The sequence below is a fragment of the Juglans microcarpa x Juglans regia genome, chromosome 2S (assembly GCF_004785595.1).
Source record: "Juglans microcarpa x Juglans regia isolate MS1-56 chromosome 2S, Jm3101_v1.0, whole genome shotgun sequence".
In the NCBI taxonomy this organism is placed as follows: Eukaryota; Viridiplantae; Streptophyta; class Magnoliopsida; order Fagales; family Juglandaceae; genus Juglans; species Juglans microcarpa x Juglans regia.
In genome coordinates this window covers 20,461,838-20,481,534 of record NC_054597.1, presented here as the reverse complement: position 1 = coordinate 20,481,534, position 19,697 = coordinate 20,461,838, and the positions used below count along the sequence as shown (strand labels likewise).

Below are 19,697 nucleotides of genomic sequence, written 5' to 3'. Positions count from 1 at the left end.
TTGCTAAACATGTTGATATTTTTTCACATCTTCAATTATGTTTTATGTGTTCTTTTTTGTATTATTATGTATGAAAGATATATGCTATATAGAAAAAGTTATTATTATTATTATAAGATAAGTTAGTTCCTAAAGATAAATTCCTGGCTCCACCACTCTTTAAATCCATTGATTTTCTGGTTATGTTGGATTATGATGTAGGTCCATTTTTTGCGTTACTTGAATAGTCTTTGTCATGATGATTATTTTGCTGCTTTGGAGAATCTTCATCGCTATTTTGATTACAGGTAAATCAAAATTCTATATCACTATCTATTTGGAAATGTTCTTAAAAAATTGCCTTTGTGGTTGCTAATTTCCATGTAGTAACCTAACTTTAATAATGTAAACTGAAAATGGAAAAATGTGGTCAGGCCGCTTGGCATTCTTATATCGACAAGAGGCTTACTATAAAATAAGTTGTTATCAGAACGATTTTATTACTTCAATGACCATTTACAAGTACCAGTGGCATGCTTTTGATGGGTGGGGATGCAATAGTGTTTTTGCTGGCAATGACATTTTGTACTGCAAAGCATTCTTGACTAAATTGTTCATCATCGTTTTCTTGAGTTTGCTCCACCTGGGCAATTCTAGTGGCATTTTGGAGTTTGGTTTTTTTGGCATCTCGTACTCTTAGCTGAGTTTTTCACAATCCTCTAACCAGTTATCTGACATGTTTTTCTCTTCATCTTGAATTAGGAGGACTTTGAATTTCATCTCTATTATTTCAGATTTGTTTGGCTAACGATATTGCGAAGCTGTACACATTGATTACTTGTTTTTAAATTTTACATTGGTACTTGAAAATTCGAACAACCACTTTTCTTTTGCCAGTTATGGGCAATGCCAAACCAAAAGGAAATTTTTGAGCCAGTTCAAGTTTAGTTCCTTTCTTCATTTGAAAAATTTCATTCACTCTAATTATCGAAACTTTTGAAACGGTTTTTTGCATGATTTGTTAGGTTTCTGTTGCTCCTATTATTTGCTGTCTATAGAAAGGTTCCTTTGTAATTGGTTTATCAAAGAAGCGAAAAATGGAGCTGAGTTGAAATATTTCTCTGCTCTCTTTTCAGTCCATTGAGAAATTTAGCATCTTCTTACAAATAATTAGATGAAAAATAGATGTTGTGTCTACATGAAGGCCATAAACCTTTCCTCATCTGATTTTTTCTTCTTTCAATTTCACTTTTTTTTCCAGTACCAGGGGTCTCAAATTAGGTGCTTTTGGTAATTTATTTAATATTTTATTTTAGAAAGAATGTTTCTCTAAGAATTTGTTCTTTCTATGATCATTATCCTCTTTCCTTTTCTAAATCCAGCCGGCTAAATCCAGCCGGAAAATGTATAAAAGATGATCTGATCTGAAAAATGTTGGCACAAAAGTGCAGGGACAGAAGGAATTGATATCGTTCCTCCTGCATCTGGTTGCAATAATTTTGGACGATATGAAATTGCTTTATTATTTCTAGGGATGATGCATTTCCGGTTTGGGCATCCAAAGCAAGCTTTGGAGGTGAGCATGGGGAAACCATTGCCCCTTCCCAAATATATTCTCTCATTTTTCTGTACCGTTTGCGAAACCAGACTTATTGTAGTTCCTGTTCATGCCCTTGCATTTATTTAATAGTTGTTTTGCTTCACTGTGTTTAGGTTTTGACTGAAGCAGTTTGTGTTTCTCAACAGGTAAATTTCTATTTCTGTAACCTCGTTTTTCATCTAATCTCATCTCATCATTACAATTTTTTCAAATTCCCACATAAAATAAAATAAATAATTTAACTTTTTTAAATCCCAAAACAAAAATAATATTAAAAAATATATATTCTAAGAATATTTTATTCAACTTTTAACTTTACTCTCAACTCATCTCATCTCATCTGCGAAAACAAACAAACGAGGCCTAATTCTCTGTTCCTCGACTATCATCTATTGGACTATCACACTTGCATATCCTTTCTGGTTTTATCTGTTAGAAGTTATTTGTTTATAGCTTTGATCAGTTGATGAGATCTGCGTCCGGAGAATTTGGGTACTAAAATGTTAGTATGGTGTTTTGTAATATGTAAACCAAATCCTTAATTTAAAATACGATTTGGCTGAACAGGATTACAGTTTCTGGTCTTATATGACTAGTGTGGTATGGATTTAGTAATAGGGCTTAGTTTTCCTCTCCCTATGTTTTTTTTTGGGTAACATTGGGGATGGAAGACCAATTCAAACTAAATAAGGATTGTGGTCTTAAAAGACATAATGTGGACTGAATTTTTCAGTTATTTAAAATATGATGCAGGCGATTTGTTGTAGAGCGCCAATTGTTTTCCTATTGGTTGTGGCATTTTTTATTTTGACTGTTTGTTTTATGAGGAGCCCTTACGAATTTCAATTTGTGCAGCAAAGCAATGATACTTGCCTTGCATTCACTTTAGCAGCTGTCTGCAACATGTTGTCTGAAATTGGTGTCTCAAGTACAGCTGGGATACTTGGATCATCATTCTCACCTTTGACCAGTATCGGTATTTCACTCTCTGTCCAGCAACAATTGTTTGTCCTTCTCAGAGGGTCTCTGAAGAGAGCAGAAAGTCTAAAGTTGAAACGCTTGGTGACTTCTAATCATCTTGCAAAGGCTAAATTTGATTTGACGGTAAGAATTGGGGTTGCTATACTTTGTGAATTTTCACTTTGCAAGTGTTTTATTGTATGCATGTCTTCCCCTGAATTTGGTAGCCTTTGTGTATTGCTTGTATTCATTTTGTCCTCTTTGAAAATGAAATACTATGCATGGTACTGCTGCAATTTACTCCACATTGTATTGGTGCTTTGAGTGCCTGTTTGTCCACGTGTTATAGCTATCACCTAAGGCACCAAAAGAGGCTTTAAAAATCCATTACTCAATCTATTATCTCAGTGACACAATGAATTACCTGTTAGATATATTTAGAGAGGCGGCTAGAATTTTATTCATCCTATTTTCATATTATGATGTCAAGGAAATATAAATTGTTATGTCTACGTGTGCAGCATGTGCAAAGACCTCTAATATCATTTGGTCCCAAAGCTTCCATGAAGCTCAAAACATGCCCAATCAATGTTTGCAAGGTAATATGAGGCCTTTGATGGTTATTCTTTGCTCTTTGTCCATTTCAGACATAATTATAAGTAATTTGATTCCTTAGATTTATAGCCATCCTTTTCTCATTAGTTTAAATTTGCAGGAGTTGAGGTTAAGTTCTCATTTGATTAGCGAATTTGGCTCAGAAAGTTCTACAATGACAACAGATGGTGCTTTTAGTACCGTCTGGCTTAAGAATTTACAAAATCCATTGGGTTCAGTAGTATTGTCGCAAGAGAATGGATCTGGAAGCAATACCAATGCTTTCCAGTTTTATGCACAGCCAAGTTCCATTCCTGGATCGGTACTGCAATTAATAGGTTCTTCATACTTACTCCGAGCCACTGCATGGGAGATATATGGCAGGTGATTTTTATTTAATATAGACAGTATTTATCTTATTTTTTCTTATGCTTATTTAACTTTTAAGGCTTTCTGTTATTATCGTTTGTGAGTTTTCCTGTTAAAATTGCAAGGCATGAGGGATCCTATTTTGTTTAAGTCAATTTCTGACCTGGATTATCAGGTTGGTTTTCCCTTTGTGTTTGGCCATTAATGAAAGTCATCAGTTCTTATACTTGCCTGCAACTGTCTATGTACATCTAGATCTACTATTCCTCTAATCTTTTTATTGGCGTTCTGTTCAGTCTATGCTTGTATTGATGTGTGTGTATGTATGCATGCGTGCTTGTATCATGCATATATGAGTATATATATGTGTGTGTGTGTGTGTAACTGTATTTTTATAAATGTAGTGTATATATGCTCTTTCTATATGGATTCTCCTTACAGCAAATTTGCTTTTACATGTGCATCCGATTACAAGAAGGCTCACATTGACGCATCATGACTTGAATCAAAGGTTCTCGATAAGGGTGTATCAAAGGTCCTTGATAAGGGTCCCCTAATGGTGTCTACCATAAGGGTTCCTAAACTCAAAACTTTCTGCATAAGAATGGCTCTAGTGATGAAGATATAGGGCATGTTTGGCAAACATGAGAATTTCCAAAATGCTCAAAATTTATCATAACATCATATTCCTGAACATCACTAAAAAACAAAACACTTTTCAGTTTCAAATTTTCAACTTTTTCATATAATCATTACCTAATCATTATTCAAACACAAAAATCAATATAACTTTTACAAACTTCAAAATAAAACACAAAAATTAATACAACTTTTACAAACTTCAAAACAAACATAATATTAAAAAACTACATTCATACAATTTTTAACTTTATCTATTCACTTTCACAAACTCTAATATAATACTTATTTTAAAAATATTTTTATTCAACCTTTTCTCTCTTCTTTTCCAAAACTCAATAAAACATCTTTGCTCAAACTATTTCACTACTACTCACAAAAGTTTTTGTGAAACTCTTTGAGCATCCAAACATGCCCATAGTCTCACAGACCAAGTTCTTGATAGGCAAACACAACTTAGTTACCAGAAGACAGCGTTTACATGATAATTGGTGAGAGTAACTCCTCAACTTAGTTACAGGTTTTTACTAGGGGTGTCAAATCGTGTTAACGGGTCGTGTTCGTGTCGTGTCAAGACATGTATATTATACTTAATGGGTCAATCCGAACACGACCCGTTAAGGATTTCGTGTCAAAATCTCAAACCCTAACACAATCCATTAAGATAACGGGTTGACCCAACCCGACCCGCCAATGAATACTAAATAGACCCGACCCAACCCGACTCGTTTACGTTAATGGGTTGAACAGACCCATTTCAATGCATTTGACCTGATTTATTTTATATAAATATTAAAATATAAACAATATCTATAAAAAAAAAAAAAACTAACTACAAGTCCAAAATTACAATTCAAACAATAAAAATACTGACATTAAAATCCCAACAGTACCAAATATGATAAACACAATTACACAAATATAATAAACACATTGTAATAATATTAAAGTTACAATCCCAAATATGATAAACACATATTGTAAAATATTAATGTTACAAGGGTTACTAGTTGAAGAGGGGGGTGGTGCGAGACTTGGTCACTTGAGTAGTTGAGAAGTTGAGATTTGAGAAAACTGAGGGACTTGAGGGCCGTAGGGTTACTGGGTTAGGGGTTTTTGAATTTTTTTAATTTTAGGTCTAATGGTATAAATGTATATTCAACTTTCTTAACGGGTCATAATGGGTTGACCCATTAGTGACCCGTTAAGTAATTGTGTCTTAATGGGTCAACCTGTTTTGACATGAACCCGTTAAGGCCAAACCCAAACCCATTTTTATCGTGTTGTGTTCGTGTTGGGTTAACGGATCGTGTCACATATTGCCACCCTGAGTTTTTATCTTTTTGCTTCGAGTAGATTGGACTGTAAACCCCCTTTATCTAGGGGATTGGGCAATTATCTTTCCCCTTTACCTTTGGAAAATGAAACTACTATAGCCGCCTTTCGGCTTCCCCTAGGTTCTCTATTGGCAAATGTCTGATATAGGCTGTCCTGGCTGGATGACATCGAATTGCATGCGTGCATGAGAATAATGTAAAGAGGGAATGCCTCTTCCATTGTTTCTGGTTTGGCCCTTGGTACATCCTTCGGCTTGTAAGTTTTAAAATTGTATGATTAATTTTCCATTACCCAACTACTTAAAAACTTTTGAGGAAAGATGCAACTTAATATTGTGTTATGGCAAGAAGTCCTGTGTCAAACTCCTCATCTCTATTCCTCCCATTTAAACTCAAAAGTCCACATGTGGGGCCTAGCTTATTAATGGGGGGTCTTTGGCCCATCTCTAAGGAGTGTGGGAACAGTAAAAAGATGACTAGATTTTCTACTCTTGAGCTTCTCAAGCTTTTACAATATGTAAGAATCTAACATATAAGTTTGTATGAACTCGATGAAACTGAGAATTAACATGAACCCAGCATACTTTTTACTTGACCATTTTTCATGTGTCATTATATGTAAGTATCTATTTTTATGGATATATGTAAGTATCTATTAAATAAAATGCAATTTTAGTTTTGAGGGAAGCATCATAAAGCTCACTGATTTTTATGCTATATGTATCAGTGCTCCTCTTGCTCGAATAAATGCGCTGATTTATGCAACTTGCTTTACTGATGCTTTGAGGTAATTAGAAAGTATCTTTTGATAATTCTCTTGTTGATTTTCATTGTCTCTTTCACAAGCCATGTTATCTTCTTTCCAATCAAACCTAAATTTAACATGACATTTTCTTTGATATTCTCAGTTCATCTGATGCTGCTCTAGCATATGTGAAGCTTATCCAACATTTAGCAGTTTTTAGAGGATACAAAGGTCAGATTAAAAGCTTGTCCACCACTTAAATGAGATTGGATTTTACTTTGAATTTTGTTTTGTTTACCATCTTTTGACATGAGATTGTCCTTTTATTGGATTATTGTTCTTCATTTCGTATTTTTTTGATTGTGCATTTTCACAATATACTTAATATTCAGGCATAGTTAAGAGTCATTGGCTTCTAGAATTACGAGGGTGGTGCGAGATTGAGAATTAAAGAGTCATTGGTTTCTTGATATGTAGAAGATAAGATGGCTTAGTTACCATCAAACAGTTCGAAGTTTGAAGTTAACTTCCTAGCAGGTGTTTTTTTTTTTTCGGTAAATAATAATTTATTGAACTTTCTATCTTCTGTTTAGAGGGGGACTGGGTACAAGATCCCCTAGGAAAATATCATTTGATGGGTGAAAAGTAACTCATGCTGTAGCCATTGCATGGCTAGAGAAGAAACATCTGGGAAAGCCTAAAACTAAGGCAAAACCAAATGAGTCCCTGCGTACTGTTTGCTTCAGAAAATGGTCTCTCTACACCTTTACCTCCTTTTTCTGAAACGTAGTTCTTTATACAAACCCTAAAGGTGTTCTTCTATAGTCCGTAGCCCTAAATCCCCCTTTCAGCCCTGAAGTCCATCACAAAACACATAAACAGAGAACATTGTTTTAATTGTTTGATGGAAACATTGAAAATGATGTCCACCATTCTGATACCCCATATGATAAGAGGATTAGGGTAGGTGGTGTATGTGATTCCACATTGTTTGGGAAGGAGAAGTTCTTGCTCTTTATAAGGTTCCAATGGGGCTCCAATTGTATCATTGACTAGTCCTTTTGGAGTATAGGCTATGTGGTTTGGGCCTTTCATTGGGGCGTTACAACCATATTTTCAACATTTCTTCTTGTGCCAAAAGTTGTAACCCATCATCTCATTGGAACCAAACAAAAACTGGAAATCAGCTGATAAAAAAGCTACAATTTTACCCAACATGCACTTGCCGTGGAAAAGTCCTAATACACACCCAATGGTGACCACTACGAACAGCCACAAGACCTATGTTCTGCCATACTCCACCCAAACCACCACCAACTGCGCCCACTCCACAATCTCAGATATCCAAAGCTCGTTGAATTCTCCAAGCACATCCATCACCATTCTAAACTGGCTGCACTAAGATTTATAGATGATCAGCTCCCAAACCTTCCCAAATTGTTTTGAAGCCGCATCCAATGTCATATCCAGCCACATGCAAGGCTGATCAATGGTTAATTTTATTGTAATCGCTTCAAATATGAGACCCATTTGATAGTCATAGAAAAAACCAATGGAAATCAATTTCATTGGCTGGAAGATCGACCTTATATCGACCTTGGTCAATAGTTAGGCAGCAGTAAGTTTTGGTGAGTCATAGAGGAACTGAGGGTGCTGATAGGGGGGGGGGATTAGGATATGGATCTCATTTGTGAAAATTGGAAAGAGAAGAGATGGAGGAAGTCAAGCTTTCAGAGAGTGACAGTTTTTTGGGTGGTTTTGTGACATTTTGCCAGCAGAAATATGTAGAAGCCATTATGGTGGCTGTTGATTTTAGTTGTCTTGTTTTCCTTTAGACAAGTTTCTCTCGCTTAGAAATCCCACTTCCTGAGGAAAGTTAAATCTACTGCTCCTTTTGTTTGTGCACACCTCCATAGTGTGAAAAGGAGGTGGCCCTGTAATTTCTTGTGTCGCAGTTGGTAATTTTCAGTATCGGACTTTGTTGTCAGAGGAGTGAGCCATGCTACGCAAAACTTATGTTGAAATGATATAGATTTTTCTCTTCCATATCGCTAGTTTCCTTGAATGTTAGTGCTTGTTCCAGATTTCTAATGGAGTTTAATTATATGACTTGACTGTATATAATGCTATGCCATTTAATGTGGTGAGCAGAAAGTCTCTTCCATGCACACATCCATCGACGCATTCGTGCTTTTCAGCCTTGACGACCTTATGTTCTTTGTTTCTTTCTGTTTCTAGAGGCTTTTGCTGCTATTAAAATAGCAGAGGAGAAGTTTTTATCCGTATCAAAATCACGAATCTTGCTACTAAAATTGCAGTTGCTCCATGAGCATAATTTACATCTGTAAGTTGACAATGTGCATTGTTTTCATTATCTTCAATTTATGTTACGGATCTATTTCTAATTAATCTGCCATATGGAGCCTGTCCTTATTGTTCACAACCTTTGATACAAATTCAATGTTGCACTCTTATATAGAGGAAATTTGAAGCTGGCACAAAAAGTATGCGATGAACTTGGAGTTCTGGCTTCATCAGTCACTGGTGTGGACATGGAGCTGAAGACAGAAGCAAGCCTTCGCCATGCTCGTACATTGCTTGCTGCCAACCAGTTCAGTGAGGTTTGATATTTCATACCTAACGTATTTTGTTCATCTAGTTTGGTCCATCTGCCATGTATGTTGGAAAGCTTCTTCATAGTTTGCAATTTATAATTACTTCTGCTGTAGCTTGTGTTATAAATGAGGAATTATTGTCTACCTGCACAGATTGAAACATCAATTCCTGTACAGATGGCATTAGAAAGATAGATGATATATATTGCAAATATCTGTGTACTTGCCTATCCTTATTATCAATAAAATTTTGTTTACTGATAAAAAAGAGAGATCTATATTGCAAACAGAAATAGCAATGGCTATGGTACACATTGAAATAATTTTTAAGTAATTGTTTCTCGATATTTTAGTTAAGTTGTCTAGGTTTGGTGAGCAAATTAGTGCTTGGTTTGGTGAAATACTAACTGCATAGTCTGTCATGAAGACGAAAAACCCTGAAAGGTGTCCTCTATTAATGTAATTGTTTGTGTTGCCCATGTTTTTTTATGTCTGCTTTAATGTGATGTTATGCAGGCTGCCGCAGTAGCACACTCCCTCTTTTGCATGTGTTACAAATTCAATCTGCAGGTTGAAAATGCTACTGTTCTTCTTTTGCTCGCTGAAATCCATAAGGTAAAGTGCCATATTTTACTGTATGCTCGGTGTTTATAGTATATTAAACTGTCCTAACTATTATTTCTTTTTCACATGAACTAACAAAAAAAAAAAAAAAATGGTCTCACTTGTCACGCATGCAAAAAAGAATGAAAGAACAATCAATTGCATAACAGTGTATTGCAATTACAGGCATGACATTTTTTTAATTAATATGTTGATTGAATTTGTTAGCATGAAAGCCTCCACCAACGAAATGTTTTGTAGAAGTATAGTCTTATAATAAATAAATCAACAGATGCTTTTTCCATACTTGATACGGTCCCTATGTTCATGAATGACTATTATTGTGGTGGTTAACTGTTCTGCTGTATTAGCAAAAATGATAGACACCACCTTTTTGTACAACTTTTTTTAACCGTATCCTAAATTGTGGGTATTTTTGTAAAACAGATTTGTAAGAGTATCATTGTTTTACAAAATTGCCCTCCATTTAAAATAGGGTTGTCAAAAAAAATGTAAAAGAGCTTTGTTTCTATCATTACTCATTAGCATATATTTAATATTGTATCAACTATCTTACTTATAAAAAAAAAATAATATTGTATCAACTATCTTAAATGTATCCATTAATCACTGATTTTTACTTCTCTCCTCTCAGCCTTGTGGGTGTGGAGTTATTCTCAACCCTATAAGTTTGCTATGAGATCTCTTCCAATTCTTTATAAACTTAACTGCTCTAAAGGGTAAACCTTAATTTGTTTTATCAGCGATCGGGAAATGCTGTTCTAGGTCTGCCATATGCACTGGCAAGTCTCTCATTTTGCCAGTCATTTAACTTAGATCTTCTCAGAGCATCAGCCACTCTCACTCTGGCAGAGTTGTGGCTCTCACTTGGATCAAACCATGCGAAAAGAGCTTTAAGCCTTATACATGGGGCTTTCCCTATGATTCTTGGTCATGGAGGTTTGGAGCTTTGTGCTCGGGCCTACATCGCAGAAGCAAAGTGCTACCTGTCTGATCCAAGCTTTTCAGGTAAAATTGGTCTTTCTATTTTTCACATCATTAATATCTTTTGATGACAAGAAACTCCGGAGACCGTGCAAACGCAATATGTCTTTACCTGGTTAAACCCCAGACCTGTGCAATGTGCTCATCTCACTAATCAGGTAAATCATCGGCTTTTCTCCAATGGGACGTAACCCCTAGAAATTGTTTGGACCCAGAGGTTAGAACCTTAGACCTAGGGGACCATACCCCTAAGACCAAAGCCCTTACCACTTGAGCTAACCCCTAGGTGTTTCACTTCTATAATATTGAAACCTTTAGACTTCTTTTTTACCCCATTTTCATAAACTTTAGTAAACTTAGTGTTGTCTGTGTGTGTTCACTGTTGCAATGTTGATTAATTTTTATGCCAGTTTATAGGACTTTTATCCTCAATTTTAGTTCAGTTACCAATCTGATTTTTCCCAGGTTGATATTTTTTTAACTTTGGCTCAAAATGCGTACTTAGCTTTACTGTCATGCATGTGTGATTTTAATCCTTAAATTTGGATGAGAAAAGATATTTACAACTGTGAATTGTGCAACCCTCGCGTAATCGCTTTGTAAAAAGTGAATAAAACATGGGACCCTCATGAAAAAAATTAATTTTTTAATAGTGGACCTCACTCTTTTTCAAAGCGATTACGCGACGTTTACGCACTTCATGGTTGTATGTAGAATTACTCAATTTGGATAGTTGACTATAGATCTTGAATTTATTGCCATCCACAGTCTTCAAAAGTTTGGTCATTTCATTCTTGCTGAACGTCACATTAAATATAGAGGAATCATCTTTCAAACTTTTTAATTTCTATGATTTCTACAAAAGATTCCACCATATCAACCTCTTCAGGGGCATAACCCACTAAATCTTAATTGTGTTAAATAGTTTCGCCTGTAAGTCCTAGCAACTCAGAAGAAGTTCCGACCCATACAAATTCAAAGATATATTGAGATAAAACTTGTTTCTTGCAACTACAAATAGTCCAATAAATTGGATGGAAAAACATTGAAGATTTTTTGTTGATTTCATGGTCATTCTTATGCAAATATATTCATTTTTATTGCATGCTCATGTCAAAGTAATATGAGGTCAAGTTGCTAATCTGTCACTAGCTCAATAACTTTATAGGGCTTTTGAACTACTGAACAAACTGCGTTCTTTGTAAGCATTTTTTTCCTGATTGGTAAAATAATTTTATTGATGACAGAAAATAGACATAGCCAAGTACATGGGGCATATAAAAGAGCAACACTTTCTTGGTAGGCTAGGGATACAAGAAACTCATGAATATTCATGCTATTTTTTTATAAGTAAATGATTGTATTAATATAATAGGCATAACCCAAGTACACACGATGATATACAAGAGGAAACACCTATCTAGGATGAAGAAAAGGAAACAAGAAAGTCATGTAGTTCTAAACCATTAAAATCTATAGCTATGGCCCATATGAATAAAATTCTAACAAAAAAAGATCTAAGATCTTCAATCTCTCCTTGTCTTCGAACATCCTTTCATTTTGCTCTTGCCATAAGCACCATAGAATACTAATATGAACCATCTTCCACACAATTTTGATTTGTGGAATACCTCCTAAATTTTTCCAACAAGCCAAGAATGCCTCCACTGTGTTGGGCATAACCCATGCTAACTCTAATCTGCTGAACACCTCAACCCATAACGCTCTAGCAACATCACAATGCAGTAGAAGATGATCCATAGTTTCACCACTTTTGCACATGCTGCACCGATCTATTATGATCGCCCCTCGTCTTCGCAAATTATCCGTCGTCAAGATCTTTCCCAGTGAAGTTGTCCATGCAAAGAAAGTCGTTTTGGGAGGTGCCTTATTCCGCTAGATCCTCTTCCATGGAAACTGAGTGTTCTGCACTTGCGTGAGAGATTGCTAAAGATGACGTTCCACTATATTTGATCCCTAGCTATGACCATAAAAGCAGCTACTAAAGTTTCTTTCTCACATGCAATCTTGAATACTGAGGGGAATAAATCTTTTAGTGTATTATTTCCACACCATATGTCGCTCCAAAATTTTATTCCAAACCATCTCCCAACACAAGTCTAGTATGATGAGAGAACACCTCCCATCCCCAACTAATATGCTTCCAAATCCCCACTCTGTGAGGCCTATTTACCTCTCTACTACACCAACCCCCCCACACACTTTAATATTTATAATCAATCACTGACTTCCATAGAGCTTCCGGTTCTGTGTTATATCGCCACAATCATTTCCTAAGTAATGCCCTATTGAAAATTTTTAGATTTCTAATACCCAGCCCTCCTAGGAACATACTTTAGTCCATTTGACAAGATGGAATTTAAAGTCATCCCCCATGCCACTGCAAAGGAAGTCCCTACATAGTTTCTCAATCTGGATCGCCACACTTGCTGAAATTGGGAATAGAGATAAAAATACATTGGTAGATTAGAGAGAGTACTTTTGATTAAAGTGATCCTGCCCCTTTTCGACAAATACAGTCTCTTCCAACCAGTCAATCTACGATTGATCTTCTCGATCACTGTATCCCATATTGTTACAGTCCTTGAGGCAGCCCCCAAAGGTAAACCCAAGTAATTCTTAGGTAGGGCAGACACTTTGCATCCTAGAGTGTTAGCCAGTTGTCTAATATTACAAACATTACCAATTGGCACCAATTCTAATTTTCAAGGTTCACTTTCAAACCCGATGCCACTTCAAAGCAAAGTAGGAGTGCCCTCAGTGCCTACAATTGGTTTTGTTCTGCCTTACAGAATATAAGCATATCATCTGCAAATAACAAACGAGAAATGTTAATAATACCCCTAGAGGGGTCACCAACCGAGAATCCAGCCAGGAAACCATTGCAAACCAACGCCGAAGTCATTCTGCTCAGTGCCTCCATAACTATGACAAAGAGGAGTGGGGATAGTGTATCCCCTTGTCTTAGACCTCGAGAACTGTTGAAGAAGCCAATTGGACTACCATTTACTAGCACAGAGAATCTCGCTGTTGATATGCACCATCTAATCTACGAAGCACCATCTCTCCCCAAACCCACACCTCCCAAGTAAGTAGAGTAGGAAATCCCAATTAACATGATTATATGCCTTCTCCATATCTAACTTACATAGGATCCCCGAGTTACTAGCTTTTTGTCTGCTATCTAGACACATTGGAAATGAGGACTGACTCTAGGATTTGCCTTCCTCATACAAATTCGTTTTGGGGTTTTGTTATAATCTTCCCCAACACCTCCCCTAAAAGGTTTTCAAGCACCTTAGAGATGATCTTATACACCACCACTCACAAGACTAATGGATCAAAAATCTTTGACATCCGACGCTCCTATCTTCTTAGGAATTAGTGTTATGAATGTGGCGTTATGGTTTTTTTCAAATTTTCCAGCCATGAACAGCTCCTAAAACACCTTCATTAAGTCCTTCCTCCTTCACTACTTCCCAACAAGTTTGGAAGAATCTCATAGAAAATCCATCCAGCCCAGGTGCTTTGTCTTTGGCCATTTTCCTCACCACATGAATCTCCATCTCCTTGAAAGGCCTCTCCAACCTCAAGACATCCTGTGGGTCAATAGAATCAAAAGCTAAACCATTGAGCTTGGGCCACCACCACATTTGTTCTATAAGCAAATGTTCAAAAAACCATCAACATGATCTCTAATTACAGGGGCCTCGGTACATGCTGCACCCTCTATATTCAGCATCTCTATAGTGTTGTTTCTCTTGTGAGAATTGGCCATTCTATGAAAGAATTTTGTTCTTCAGTACCCTTATTTCAACCACAAAGCTCTAGATTTTTGGCGCCACGAAATCTCTTCTGGCAAAATAACCCTCTCTAATTTAGTAACCACCTCTGACTTTCAAGAAATTTCTTCCTAGGAAAGAACCCGGCCCTCCTGTGTCCTCTCTAGCTCCTGAAACTCTTCCAATATGGACTTCTTTCGTTCCCCTATATTGCCAAAAGAGTGTGTTCTAAGTCTTCAAGTCATTTTTTAAAGCTTTCAGTTTACCTACAAAAATGAAATTAGGGGTTCCATCAAACTGATATGTGGACCACCATTGCCGAACCCTGTCCACAAAACCTTCAGTCTTCATCCACATATTTTCAAATTTAAAATACCGATGCCCTCCTTGGATATTATTATAATAATTTTTATAGGTGGGAGTTTGAGAAAATTGTAATATTATTATAATAATTTTTACAAACAATTTACAACCAATTTTACTCTTATGATTTATTACAGTAAATTGGTTGTAAAAATTATACTTAATAGTTGAAATCCCATAAATATTTCCTGTCAGTGTGAATTTATGACATCCCTTAAGAACAAACCTCAAATAATATAAGCCGAATGAAAAAGCTTAAAGCACCCTGACATGTTTACGGCATCAATGTAATAATGTTTAAAAGACTTTAGGATGCCTTCTGGGAAAAAGCTACATGTTGGGAGGAATAGTAATATATATAAAAGACGGTGATGGTTTAAAGGTCTACAGTAATTTCCTTCTAAAAAGGTGTACTACATGGAGCCGAAAGCAAGCAAATTAACATGGCACCGAAAGTTCACAATTTGAGGGACAAGAAAGTAATGTTACTTGAAAAGGCTTACTCCTGTTAGGCTTTATATATGAGACATCACTTTCAACGTTGGAAAAGAAATAAATATTCAGAAACGAGGGTTGCTTGGTAGGGACTTACCCGAGGAAGAAAGGAATCACCCACTGCAGGAAAAGAAAGAGGGCAGCGAAATCAGAGAGTTGGTTCTGTGTTTTGAAATTTCAGAGGAAGGGGAGATATATAGACAGGAGAAGGACGTTGACGAGTTTGGGTGGAAGTCTGTTTGTGACTAATGTAGAGGGAAGATCGGTCACGATCACCGAGAAAAGAGAAAGGTGACAGAGTTTGATTTCGTGTGGGAGTTTGATGTTTAATTGGTACGAGGAATGGGAGTTTGAGACTAAGATAAAAGTTGGTACTAATTTTAAACGGGGCTTGATCAATGGATTCAAACTTTTAGAAAAATCTAAACTGATAATTTAACTACATTTTTCCCCTAAGATAATACTAATAATCCGAATTAAAATATTTATGATAAATATTAAATATATAGACTAAAACTATTTTATGCCCTAATTTGAGGATCCGTACGTTACATGCACAGATGAATTATTGAAATGTGCTTTACTGGTGTTATTCCATGTTGCACAAGGATGCTTATGTGATGGATCATTGTCAGCCTTTGAATCACTCTCTTCAGCGGTGTGAATGATTGGAGATGCAATACATCTTCTGCTTTTTTATGTTTAAAGGTTTAGTTAGATATTATTCTGTGTATTATTACACTGATTTCTCTTTTGTAATTTGATACTATACTTTTTACTTTTGTGAATGGTAAGGACTAAACATATCCTAACATGTCTTTGATGATGTCTTCTACTATGAATGAACTCATCTGGGCTACTCTATTATTTGGGTAGTAGAATGAAAGAATATGGGCCTATTGTGGGACATTGTAGCTGGGGCTGGCAATATTTGACACACTTGTAAATATGATACAAACACAACATGAACTAATAGGGTTAGGGCTGTGCATAATAGGGTTTGAGTCAATCTGGGTTAACCTTGATATGACATGGCATTAATTGGTTCAAATCCGGGTTGACCCGATTATATGTAAATAATATATATATATATATATATATATATATGTGGAAGAACTTAGAATGGATAGGAATGGGAAGTTAAGGCACTTTGCATTTTGAAAAGGAAATCAGTGTCGTTATCTTGAAGCATCTTGAAAAGGAAATCAGTTTCGTTATCTTGAAGCATCTTTTGGCACGTAATATTCTTAGTACTCTCTTTTCTTTGTTATTTCTTATATAATTAAAGTTTATTGAAAATGATTGTTCTTTTTTACTTTCATACGTAACTTCTAACATATAGCAAGGTGAAACAAACAATACTCAACTCAGAGAAAAAGATAAATGATAAAAGATCATTTCTCATCTTTCACATGGGAAATGATAAAAGATCAAAGGTCGTGTTTGATAAGTCAAAGAAAAAAATAAACAATTGACTCTGTAAAATTTCAGATAAAAAAAATATGTTTTGTTGTCAATTTCAATTATGACTCTGTATAAAGCAATTGACTTTGTGGAATTATATTTTCCTTCAATTCTCTATTAATCAATAAGTACTAATGTAGAAAGTAGATCTTTTTCCATATGTTGTAACAACTTAAAGCATATGATAATTATGTTTTCAAATAGATTCATTAGAAAATGCATGTAAGAACATGAAGACTGAGAAAAACCTGACTCAAACACAGCTAACTCGACACTAACCCAAATGACATGGACCTGAATGACTCATTTTGTTATTCGAGTTGGGTTAGGGTTGGCTCTTTCATGACAATAACTTGAATAACCTGACACAAATCCGAAAGACACGATACTAATTGCCAACCCTAATTATAGCAACTTCTACAAACGCTTTATTTTGACGTTGTATGGGAAATTATTTATAATATGGGGAGGATGGAGCTGAGACCCATGTGTAGCTGAGTTTAGCATTAGTATCTCTGAGGCGGTTGAATTGGACATAGCACAGTACTTATGTAGATAAAATTAGTGTGGTCACATTATGTGCATAGATGCCCATTTGACCTAGTTTTGGTTTTAGTCAAGTAAATTATACTTTTAAGATTTATAAGTTTACCCCCCCTTTTTTTTATCTTTTTTCTCTCCAGTTTTTGAGAATCCTGAGGTCGTACTCGATCCTTTGAGACAAGCTTCTATTGAACTTCAAGTGTTGGAGGTAAAGCTATCCTTATGAGATTGAATGCAAGAATATCTATCCATTTGTCAGTGAAATATGAAGTTCCCTTTTCTTTATTCTTCTCTTAACTATGTATGCCATGACTCTGTATCCTATAAAAATTGAAATCTGCAACTATCAATCTTTCTAGCTATGCTTAAACTATGTCATTGGAATTGGCCGAGTTATGCAGATTAGGCAGAGGTGAGTTGAGGTTAATATTGTTTAACATGGAGTTGCTCAAACTATGATTCTCCATTCTTTTGATTTTGTGCCCACTGTGATGTTGTGATGCTATCAATGTCAACGGAGAGAATTGTTTGTGTATCATAAACATGCCATTTACCTGCTTTAGGAAATGCTCTAGACTGGAACACTTTTCATTCAAATATTGCTGACCCTCCACCATAAACTTCACCATGTTTACTTGAGGTCATACTGGCTTTCTGATTTAGTGATATTTTTTATTTTTTTTTTTATTATTATTATTTTGTTGCATTGATAAAACAATCAAATCAAGTTACTAAAGTTACTAGAAGCATTAAGGATAAAAAAATATAACAAAAATTTATTTGTATAAAAAACATGAAATGTAATGATATTGTAAACAGAAAATAACATTTTGAACAATTTATAATGTTGTTACTTTTATAGTGGTAAATAGACTTTGCATTTTTGAATTCCCATCTATTTTGCAATGTGCACCAAAAGTATCAACTTTGATACATTGTATCCTCAAACTGCTCAAAAGTTTTATTGTGACTTTGATTAAGATTTGTAGACTAAGTCAAAAATAGATCACCTGACATAATCCTAATAACTAAAATCTTAGCGGGGTTGTATATTAGAACCTTTTGATAGGTTGAGGATGCATACTAGAAAGACATTATCTTGAGAGTGCAAACTACAATTTCACGTACAAATGCTTTAGCACAACGTTTCCTAATACATGGCTCTAACAAGAATCCAGTTTTCCTACACTACTATGATGTATTGTTCCTGTTCTCTCTCTCTCTCTCTCTCTCTCTCATATTCCGGAAGGTGAGATTGAAATGCTTATGTTGTACAGTATCACGAATTGGCGGCCGAGGCTTTCTATTTGATGGCCATTGTATTTGACAAACTGGGACAATTTGAGGAAAGGGAAGAAGCCGCAGCTTCATTCCAGAAACACATGATGGCTCTGGAGAATCCTCAACAGGAGCAACGTCTTCTCTTCAACGTCTGATGAAGGAAGACCTCTGTTTTTTTAAATCATTCTTGTTCATTATTCGTGTATAAAACTATGACTACACACTGTAATTGGTTGAGAAAGTATTTATTTTGTACCTAAATCTGGTCGCACTTATTTTCCGAAGTATTATTTTTTCGAAACATGTCGATATCTATTGCCGCTATTCAGGAAATCTTCACTCTGAAAGCTCTTCTCTTCAAGTCCATAAGAATCAACCCGCTCTCTCAGGTCAAGTCAGTTTGCATTAAAAATGCTAAATAGTTAACATTTGTATTCCTTGTAGTTTTCGTTAAGATGGAAACTTGTGCAAAGTTAGGAATAAATCCATTTTAAATGGCTTTTTATTTAAATGCATGACATAATAAAAAGGGTAACATATTTAGTACTAACCGAACACTTTGAAATAGTTTTTATATCGTTTCAAGATTTAAAAGACCAAGATATATATATATATATATATATATATATATATATTTATATATATATATATTTCCGAGATATGCTTCTCAATTCATTTGTGGTAGCAATCTTCAGTGTTTTAAAAATAAAATTTTTTTATATTATTTGCAAATTGGTGTGAAAATACATTATTTACTGTAGTATCCATTATAGTTAATAAAAAGGGTTAAAAATAAAATCAATCCTTGAGTTTAACGGGTTTGTAAAAGGTTCCTTAGGTTCTCAAACCCTCAGGTCGGGGGATAGATCGAAACAAGTACATGCTCCAAGACATAGGTCTAGGTAGGGGTGAAGAAAAAAATCGGTGAACTGGTAAATTGGATCGATGGGTTTTGTTCGATACCGGATTTGGTTCGGTACCGATTTCATTTTTCTTGAAATTGCTCAAAATTGGTCAGATTTCGATTTTTCTTTTTCTAACACCGGACTGAACCGGACTGGACCGGTATATATATATATATATATATATATATATATATATTTTAATTGTTTATATTGTATAAAAGATTTTTTATATGATTTTTTATATTATATATAATTTTTATATATAATATGTTAAGCATATATAAAATGATTTTGTATTATATGATAAATTACTAATTAATATAATATTAAATTTTAAAATGCTATATCACTATAGTCTATGGTATTGATAGTTATACTAATATTATATCACTATATA

General features: G+C 35.1%; 1 protein-coding gene across 3 annotated transcripts in view; it reads left to right on the top strand.

Annotated features, from left to right (window-relative positions):
* Window positions 1–18,696, top strand: part of LOC121252434 (anaphase-promoting complex subunit 5) — a 29,738-nt gene extending 11,042 nt beyond the window's left edge. For all 3 annotated transcript variants that reach the window (XM_041152060.1, XM_041152059.1, XM_041152061.1), the window contains 14 exons: window positions 202–287; window positions 1,426–1,555; window positions 1,693–1,725; window positions 2,435–2,683; window positions 3,061–3,138; window positions 3,255–3,517; window positions 6,206–6,265; window positions 6,387–6,454; window positions 8,462–8,567; window positions 8,703–8,844; window positions 9,355–9,453; window positions 10,206–10,470; window positions 17,255–17,322; window positions 18,392–18,696. In XM_041152060.1, coding sequence (XP_041007994.1) covers window positions 202–287; window positions 1,426–1,555; window positions 1,693–1,725; window positions 2,435–2,683; window positions 3,061–3,138; window positions 3,255–3,517; window positions 6,206–6,265; window positions 6,387–6,454; window positions 8,462–8,567; window positions 8,703–8,844; window positions 9,355–9,453; window positions 10,206–10,470; window positions 17,255–17,322; window positions 18,392–18,550 — 1,806 coding nt within the window. In that variant the 3' untranslated portion in view covers window positions 18,551–18,696. The remainder of the gene's footprint in view (window positions 1–201; window positions 288–1,425; window positions 1,556–1,692; window positions 1,726–2,434; window positions 2,684–3,060; window positions 3,139–3,254; window positions 3,518–6,205; window positions 6,266–6,386; window positions 6,455–8,461; window positions 8,568–8,702; window positions 8,845–9,354; window positions 9,454–10,205; window positions 10,471–17,254; window positions 17,323–18,391) is intronic.
* The last annotated feature ends 1,001 nt before the right edge of the window (window positions 18,697–19,697 follow it).